Source organism: Borostomias antarcticus, assembly GCF_949987555.1.
Source record: "Borostomias antarcticus genome assembly, contig: scaffold_374, whole genome shotgun sequence".
Classification (NCBI taxonomy): Eukaryota; Metazoa; Chordata; class Actinopteri; order Stomiiformes; family Stomiidae; genus Borostomias; species Borostomias antarcticus.
In genome coordinates, this window is record NW_028176715.1 from 1 (window position 1) to 10,000 (window position 10,000).

Consider the following 10,000-nt stretch of genomic DNA (forward strand, 5'->3'; position numbering starts at 1 on the left):
TTCACAGCAATATATTGTAATTTCACAGTTGTGATATTACAATACATTGTTGTAAATGTACAACTGTATGCTGTAACTTCACAGCCTCAATGACTAATAAATTACTGTGATATTACAGTATGTTACTGGGGAATTACAGCATCATGTTGTACATGCATTACAACAAGGGCCTGTACTTTTACATTTTTACTGTGAAAGTAATGCAATTGAGTTGCCAGTAATTTATTGTGAATTTACAAATTGTACTGTGAAAGTAATGCAAATGAGTTGCCAGTAATTTACTGTGAATTTACAAATTGTACTTTAAAAGGCTACTTCTATTGTAATTAAAAACAAAAAACACATTGCAGTGTTAGAATAGAGATGTTGCAGATCTATAACAAACAGGCAACACAAGAAAATAATTTATCAGGTTGAATCAGGAAAACACAATTCAATTGGTGACTCTGCAGAGAAAATCCTCTCCACAGCGGTTCTGATGAGCGTGTGCTGGTGTGTGTTCAGATATTCCCCTCCGAAAGGGTTGTGACAACTCACTGAAAGTTTACGGTAGCCTATAATGGAGGTTAGTACATTAGTAGTAGTGACGGTTATGTTAAGAGGCTGTTTGCAAGTGGACCAAAAATTATGGATGATGGAGGCAGGATATGTCGCAATGAATATTTATTCAAGGACCAAGGGGTGAAAACTTTCAATATCTTATATTCAATATAACTCTGTGAAGAACAAACAATCAAACATAATCCAAACAACATAACCAACAAAAGATAACAAGGACAAAAAATAACATGGACAAAGTGTAGCAGCGACAAAGAACAGAGGTGCTCACCAGTGAAGAACAAACAATGAACCGACAAAGAAGACTAGAATAGACTAGAACACAAGAGTAGAATATAAACTCCATAACAGGACAACCAAAACAACAAAAGTCTTTGGGGGTGGGTTGGGTGGAAAGAGTCAGTGGCAGTAGGGGGAGCCGTGCTCGAGGAGGGGTGTACCAAGGGGGCGAGGCAACAGGGAGTACAGGGCTCGTGGAGGGGTGCTTTTGGGGGTCTGTGGTGGGGGCATGGAGGGTGCAGGGCAGGAACAAGGGGCAGTGAAAGGCAGGAACCAGGGCTGCAGGAGGGGTGTACCAAGGGGGCGAGGCAACAGGGAGTACAGGGCTCGTGGAGGGGTGCTTTTGGGGGTCTGTGGTGGGGGCATGGAGGGTGCAGGGCAGGAACAAGGGGCAGTGAAAGGCAGGAACCAGGGCTGCAGGCAGGGAACCATGAAAAGTTGTCTATTCAGACCATTCAAAGTCTATAAGCTTCCGGAGAAGGCTGCTCACGTGAGGGTTCATGCAGCTTCTCTTCTTTGCCTTTGAGCCCTTCTCCGGGTTGATGCCCAAGAAGCACCTGTTAACAATAAGCAAACAGTTTGTTTTAAATATCAAATCAAATATCAAATCAAAGGTGTTCAGTTCACCTGTGCCATTTCCCACACCACACCCTGATGAAGACTTTATTATAGTCCAAACTACACTAGATAGTATACACTAGAACCAATGGGGTACCTTATAATAAGTATAAATATAATAGTATAATAAGTTATAATTCATTGACTTATTTCGCGAGTTTGAAGCCTATTCAACTATAATGTGAGGTAAACTATTATTTCAATATGTAAAGTCACACTTAAGAGCATTTTCCAAAAAAAAGTATAAAGTAGTAGTTTAAGTCTGGATAGTGAAACACATTAACCTTTGCATGATCTTATTGATGACAGTGAATGTGTTGGCCCAGCCCATGATCAATGTGTTTGAGCGTTACAATACCTTTGGATGAACTCCAGTGTGCAGGATCCAACGGAAGGATACTCGAGGTTGAAGATGTAGTAGCTGCTGAAGAAAGCAGCTACCCCATGCCAAAAAAAAGGGTGTGGGCCCATTAAAACTTGTCCCTCGATGGACAGCATCCATCCAGAGGGCTTCATCATGTCACCTGAAATGAACAGATACCACGTCATGAGTTATTGTGGATAGTGTGCGGTCGTTTAGATCTAGACTATCAAGTTGTTTATAATTAAACAATAATATAGCCTGAGAAGGCATTGTGCTGTGTTAGTAATATAGCTTGGTTTGCAATACAAGTCCTGAAATTAAGGGATTATGTCCATGAGAGTTTAATTTTAAGACATAAAGGCCTGCCTCTAATCAAGGCCTGGGGCACTCTTCGGCTCAATAAATAAAGGTCCATACAGACCTAAATATAAACCATAAAATTACCTTGAATGATCAAGCAGGGAGTGCTTGGGAGTGCTAGAGCATTCACATCAGCGGCAGTGGCGCAGGGCTGTAACATAGTAACACACAATAGCATAGATTTGACATTATGAAAGGATGATGAAGATGATCGTTAATTGGTCCAACTGAGTCAGAGTTAAATCATAGAACATAATTGTGTAATCACTCGTTTGCATTTTAGACGACTTACGTCAACCCCGAGCATAATTTTCTCCTTGGGCTCCTTAAAGTATGTCATAAGGAGCAGGAGGATGCAGGCAGCCTTCTCCGAAGACTCTGGATCATAGCTGGCCAGAACTTCCCTGATCTTGGGGTTGTCCAGTTTTTCGCAGTACTGCAGGATGGTCTGTCCTCTATGACCCAGGGCCTCTTGGAGCTTTGGAAGGATGGTGACGTCCATCAGGAGGCCAAAGTGGGAGAAAAGCCCTCTCTGAGAGAACAGAAAAGGCCATTCCTTTTTGACCTCAGACATTGGTGGTGCAGGCATTCTGTTGAGGTATCTACGCAGGATGACGTAAGTCCTCTCCATCAGAGGGTCTGCTCTCTCTGCCCCACTCATCCCTTCCTCTGTGTATACAGACATACAAACACATGAATGGTGAGCACCCAAGTTACAAAAATGCAGTCTGGTAGCCCCCCCCCCCCCTTAAGGAAATTCATGCATTCTGATGATTACTTGTTCTTAATATTAAGGTGGACTATATATGCTTAAATACATGTGATAATTCCATTCAGGTCTACTTAATTTGCTTCATAGGTCTGAACAGCAGCTTCCTGCATATTCAGACTATAAGACTACCCCACCCCCCCCCCGCTCCACACACACACACACACACACACACACACACACACACACACATATGCACACACACGCACACACACACAAAGTATTCAGATCTGAACGAAGAACTTAAGTCACCCAAATTTAAATTCACCTGAGTAGATGTTGCACAGATCCCTTTTCACATCCTCCAATGTTGCCTCGGTCTCCCCCTCTGGTAGGTCTTCTGGGCACCACCTCACACACCTAGGGGTGGGAATCACAGGGTAACTCACAATACTATTAGGGGCGGCTGTAGTTCAGAAGGTAGAGCGAGTCGTCTCATGAACGTGGTTCGAATGCCAGTTCTGACTGTCTACGTGTCAAAGTGTCCTTGAGCAAAACAGTGTGTGAGTGTGAATGGAGAGCTGCTTCTCAGTGTGTGAATGAGAAGACCATTGTTAAGCGCTTTGGGTGTCAAGAAAAGCGCTAATTGCAATATCTAGTTTTTGTCCACCCCTACACATACCCGTATTGGTCGACAGGACCTCTTGTCAACAGTCTGGCCTCTCCTGCCACTCCAGTGCGCTGTCTTCTCTCTCGGCGACGTCGAGCAAGAGTATTGTTTCTGTTTTTATACTCCACTCTTGTTTTGATTTGTTGGAGAAGAGAGTGGCATCCATCTCCCACAGTGTCACCTTGCTTGCCAATGTCAGCAAAGCTTTTTGGATGGCTCCTGACAATGGTTCGGACAACGCTGTGACACATAGCTCTCGTTGGGTTGCGATCATGCTGCATGATCTGATCTACGACCACGTTCACCATGGCCTTTCTCTCCTGTGGTGACGGCCTTTGTTCTTTTTCCACTACATGTTGAATGGCTGCTGGCATCTGGTCCCAGTTTACACGAAAGTCTACATGCCATGGCATGCCAGGCTGTGAAGAACAGTTTGAAGTGCTTCGGGGTGTACCTGGAGAGCTTGGGCTGCTGTACAACAGGTGACGTTGAGGCTGGAGTGCTTGCGGAGAGGACAGAGTGTTTGCAGAGCTTGATGTTGAGGAACTTGAAGCACTTGCCTGGGGAGGAGACAGCTCCATATCAAGCGTTACAAATCCTAGAATGGACAAAAACAAATCAGAAATGAAGGAAGGGCAAGATGTAGGGCTAGGGGCCCAATTGTCTACCAGTTGTGCCAATGTTCCAAAGCCCTAGTTCTAAGTGGCATGTGAGAGTCAAAATATGAATTTACCTTGCTTAATACCCTTCATCAACTTGCGACACTGGACTGGTTTAAGGTATTTGACCAGATCCCTTTCTTCCATTAATGCCAGATCTTCAAGGTTCTCCACTCCAAGTTCATCAAGTAGGGTAGTCAGCAGGTCATCAGGGAGGCCCGGTAAATATGACCAAACTGCTTCCTTTACAGCTTCCATTGCCTAATCTCATTGAGTAGTGTCAAATGAAAATCCCTTCATGCATATTCCCTCCTTGTCTTTTTGCTAAGTTCACACTATAAGCCATTAAAAAATGCCAGCCAACATGTGCTCGCTATACACACAATAATACAAAATCAACTATATTCAAGGTAAAAACTAAAAACTGAGCTTAGTTTAGTCTGCTATAACTAAATAGCCTGCTCCACTACTCACGTCTGTCCTCACGTCTGTCTATCCTCTCTTTCCTCCCTGTTTAAACAGTTTCTGGAAAAGAATGGTGGAGAGCAATAAGCATCAGATCATGCACGTTGTATGCTGGAAGAGGATAGTAGTCCAGTAGATCTTCATGCTTAATGCACACATAATCCTCTTGGGCCACTCCTAAGTTACAGTACACACCTGTGTCACTTAACTTTACAAAAGTGTGTTTCTTTGAGACAAAGTGGACAGAATTATGCACAACAATAACCAGCATAATCTTCCCCATGTGAAGTCCTTCATCACTGTTCCCAAGCAAGATGAACATCCCCTTTCTGTAGTCTGTGCCTTTCACAGTAACATTGTTACAAGCCACTGCAGACTGAGACTCAAATGGACAACTGGCTACAGATGCCCTGATCTTGTCATTGTAATCGTCCACATAAAAACCAGTCCCCTTTTCTACCTGTATGAGTGGAGGGAACAAGTTTCCCGCACTCAAGTAGGCCTGAAGAAGTTGGTGTCTCTCTGCCAGCGTTTTGCACACATTTTTGAAATTGTGCAATTTTCTGGCACACTGTTTGAAAAAAGTGTGTTTGCTTTCAAACCGCAGAGTCCACAGGCGAATAAGTGGGCCAAAGTGGATGATGTGATCTGGATAATGACAGAGATAGTGATGCTTTGGCCTCAGGGGGTGATTGGGGAATAGCCTTTTCCTGTTGCACATGTACTCTTCTATGATGACTTTGAGATATGCTACCTGGCCTGCTGTAATGACTGGTGCACAGATAAGCTCGACTATCTCCCTCAGCTGCAAAATGAGTTGCCACATCTCATTGTCACAGGGATCTTTAATCCTGCCACCCACCAAGAGAGGGAATAATCTAAGGAAACACCAGTTTTGAACTGCATGCCCGCTTAGTTTGTCACTGCCAGGAGAGAGGTCTGCTGGTTTGTCCCTACCATCATTTCCTTCATACCTGAACTGGTTCTTGCACCGATTTAACTGCAGGTAAGTAAAATGATTCTCTTCAACTAAATGGCGAATATATAAAGGAAGGTCATAAGCTATGACTCCCTCAAATAAGTCATGGCCTAGACATGGTGGGAGGCCAGGCTGGCAAACATGGAAATTAGAAAGCTGATTAAAAGGAGAGTCAAATTTGATGCCGCATACAGAGTCTGTGGCACTAGTTTCCAGGTCTTGCAAATTACTTGCGTATGACTGGGGCGTTCTTGTGGTACCACACAACTCAGGATTCGTCATGAATGCATCTCTATCTATCTTACAATAGCGACAGAAATGAATAGACCGACTGAAGTTTTCTAAGAATCCCCCAATAGAATGAGATCCCAGGTTGTCTCCTGCGATGGCAACCAAAGAGCCCTTCAGTACACTGCCATCAGATACGACTACACCTCTCTCCTCCAGGATTTTGAGGTCCTCAATCAGGGGTGCAAAAACTTTATCTACCCCAAAGTACTTAAAGTCCTGCTCTCTACATAAGAGAACAAGTTGCATCTGATCTATAGAGGATCTATTGTAAGGCAAGATGTCTGTCAGGGTAAGGTAAACAGCTAAAACCTTGTGCTTTTTTTTCCCTGAGCCCAGTGGGTTCACGACCTCAAAAGAATCTTGGTACAGTATCAAACCAAGTGAGGAAGGCTCAGCTTTTAACATCGGATTACTTTTAAATCCGTCTCCATCCTTTACATCCTGATAGACACCATCAGTAGATGAATGCAAACGTGTCAAGGTATACTGTTCTCGCAGAGACTCATTTTTGAACAGCGTCACCAATGTCTCTTGTATAGGTATATACTGAGCAAAGCATTCTTTGTCATTTCCATCATTGCCCAAAAGCAAAGGCACGGGATGAACATAGTTGAAACTGTCTTTAAAGGCAGCCTTCCTCTTTGCATCTGTGCTGAGTCTTCCCCTGTTACAGACTGTGAGTAGATCCTCTCTTTTCAGTTCATCAATGATGCTGCTTATAGTGGCCTGAGGGATTCCAAGTCCCTCCAATTTCTCACTCAAAATGTTAAGTGAATGAGACAGGCCAAGTTCATGAGAACTTTGAAAGTCATTAATAATGGTTTGTATGGTGCTTGCTGGTAACAGTAGCCTAGATTGCAATTTCAAGTAGAAAAGGGTAAGGTTCTGCAAAAAAAGAGTTTCATCTACAGCTAATGGCACTTCTGGTTCAGCATCCTGTTCACCAGCAGCTTCTGAACACGACTGACTGGGTTGTGGCTCCGTGCTAATAAACTTGTCTAGTACCAAGTCATCTAAAACTGAATCCTCTGCACACCTATGTTTCCTGGAAATATGTGACACAAAAGTCGTCACGGTTGAGAACCTGCCAACACAACCTCTAAATGGGCATCTAGTTTCCATTCCGTCCTGTATGTGTGTTTTCAAATGCTTAATAAGAGAGGCTAAAGTGTCACTCTTAAATGCACACGAATCGTGTACACATTTCAAGGATGTGTCAGGGGGTACAGCAGATCTGTCAGGCGGTATAGGCCGAGCAGATTGCAGATAGCACTTATGCAGCCTATACATGTGCGATTTCAATGCTGTGACTTTTCTGTACCTCCCTGAGCAGTCATGCACCCCACACTGATAGTAGTAATTGGGGGCATTACTGTGCAACTGTGTGTGCTGAACAAAGCTATGCACGTTCTCAAACACATGCTGACATCCAGTACATTTACAGTGGAACATTGTGATGTAACTAAAGTTACCTACCCAAACCTCACTCTGCCTGACACTGAACAGGATTGTTGGCCTTCCTGACACTGAACGGGGTGGTTGGCCTTCCTGACACTGAACGGGGTGGTTCGCCTTCCTGACACTGAACGGGGTGGTTCGCCTTCCTGACACTGAACGGGGTGGTTCGCCTTCCTGACACTGAACGGGGTGGTTCGCCTTCCTGACACTGAACGGGGTGGTTCGCCTTCCTGACACTGAACGGGGTGGTTCGCCTGCCTGACACTGAACGGGGTGGTTGGGCTCTCTGATGACCTAGGAAAAGAGAGAACAGAGAAAGGACACATTACACAAAGGCAACCAACAATATGATTTTTTCTGTTTGCATGCAGATTATGAATGAGCATGTGGTAAAAAAAATATTATGGAATCTGTTCATATTAATACTTTTGAAAAGAAAAAGAAAGACTAATTTGAAAGAAATAATCATTTAATTCCAAGTGCTCAAGTGAAAAAGAGAGGACCTGTGCTACTCTGGACAGTAAGAGTTTGAGAGAGTGTAAGTCCCCCACCTCTCTCAAGTCGGGGAGTAGCATGCTCTGCCCCTCAAACATGGCGCTCATTATTCACTGTGCTTACATTTTAGGCGCGAACTTGCGCTTCGTCTAGTGGAAGATATGCAATAGGGACTCTAACGACTTGTATGAGCAACAAACGTTAACGTTACTTGGCCAACTATGACACTAAACTGATTTAGATTACCTTGAATCAACGATTTATGTCATGAAACCATCAAGCGCCTAGCGCAAGAAGCACGCTAGCTAGCCTACAAGCATTCATTAGCCTAACTTTAGCTAGCTAAGGTAAAATGACATTGGGCAGGTGCAATGAATGACAGTAACGTTACAGTCTACAGCATACAAGTTAGCATACAACATTAGCTAGCAGCAATGCTAAACTAGCTTATACCAAAGGCGTACCAATGGAGATTATGCCACAGCCTATTCATTTGTGCTGTTTCACTCGAATAATGTTACAGCATAAGCCTACATAAAATGGAGCAGCAACAGTTGGTTGGTTAGCAACTAACGTTAGCTATCAAGCTATCGTGTGCTATCAAGCTACTAGCCAGGCTATTGTAGACCAAAAGTTCGCTAACGTTACCATGTAATGTTACATAACATTACTCAACACGATACTAACGTTAACGTTACTCCACTGGTGTTTGCAATCAAATAGGAAAAAGCACATAAAATACACAACTAACGTTAATCCACATTACGGGCAGTACACTTACTTTACCGATGCAACATTAACGTAAAAGATAAGCGCCGGTGGCATTTCGGCGCGTTAATTTTGACCTGCACAAGCCAGGCGAGCATTACGCTCCAAAATAACCCATCACACGCTAACAGCAAGTGAAAAAGTACAAAAAAGCATCTCACCTGTGAGTCCACTTAATAGTCAAAATATACTGAAGAATGTAACGTTATGGTCTTCTCTTTCGTATAGTTACCACGGAGAACTAGAGCCAGTAACTGTACGCCCTCGAGTTGTTCCTACCACGTCTCTCGTCTCTCGTTCTCACGACTATCTCTCGAGCTGTCGCGGGGCAGTGGCGTTGCTATGCAACCCAAATGCAAAACACTTAAAGAAACGTACTCTTGACCGTTACAATTCAAATTTTACAGTAATGGGTTGTGATATTACAGATGGTTTTGAGTACAGTGCTTTACTGTGAAATAATAGTTAAATGCTGTGAAATCCAATGTTACTGTAGTTTTACAGATATTTGTTGTTATATTACAGGGGCTTTTGATTACAATATCTGACTGTAAAATAATACTGTGAAATACTGTGAAATCCTGGTAATTTTTTACAGTGTAGAGTTTTCACTGAATCATCTTAAATCAAAATAATAACAAAAACAATGGGGGGAAATATAGATCAACTCAGAGAGAGAGAGAGAGTGTGTGTGTGTGTGTGTGAGTGTGTGTGTGTGTGTGTGTGTGTGTGTGTGTGTGTGTGTGTGAGAGAGAGAGAGAGAGAGAGAGAATAGCAGAGTAATGTTAGACGACAGTGTGTTTGCCGTGGGCCAGACTTACAGTATGTTGTTGATGTTTCCGACACTCATGGTGTAATGGCTGCCAAACCAGTAAACATGTATTCATCCCCAGCACTATCCAGCACTCAGTGTTCTGCAATCATCCATTCTGCTCTGAGGAGGCAAACAAACTGTCAGACACTCCTCTCAATGTTCCTACCGCTCCAGAAACACAAGGGTGTCTTTAATACAGCATATAAATGCTGTATAAACTCCTAGAGAGTCAGTTGCATGGAGACTGATAGTCAGCGACAGTAATGGCCGGCAGTAATGTGTGTGTGTTTAACCAGAATAGGCTTGGCTCTCAGCAGTAGGAACTTGTGAAGACTGGCTTTTATTGTTCCGCCCAGTCAGGACCGTTTTGGGGATGGACGCTAGATTCTGTCCCATAATGCTACTCCCTATAATATGTGCTCTGTGTGTGTATGCAGTGTGTGTGTGTGTGTGTGTGTGTGTGTGCGTGTGTGTGTGTGTGGCAGGCGCACAGATCTCATGACAAGTTAAGGG

General features: G+C 43.5%; 1 protein-coding gene across 1 annotated transcript; it reads right to left on the reverse strand.

Moving 5' to 3' along the window:
* Positions 1-1,020: 1,020 nt before the first annotated feature.
* Positions 1,021-7,663, reverse strand: LOC311328185 (uncharacterized protein). Its single transcript, XM_084462195.1, has 7 exons — positions 4,292-7,663; positions 3,571-4,156; positions 3,217-3,308; positions 2,472-2,848; positions 2,264-2,330; positions 1,814-1,979; positions 1,021-1,394 (listed from the first exon to the last, which is right to left on the reverse strand). Exons 1-7 carry the CDS (start codon positions 4,473-4,475, stop codon positions 1,280-1,282), a joined length of 1,587 nt encoding a protein of 528 aa, XP_084318321.1. The 5' UTR covers positions 4,476-7,663; the 3' UTR covers positions 1,021-1,279.
* Positions 7,664-10,000: the final 2,337 nt, after the last annotated feature.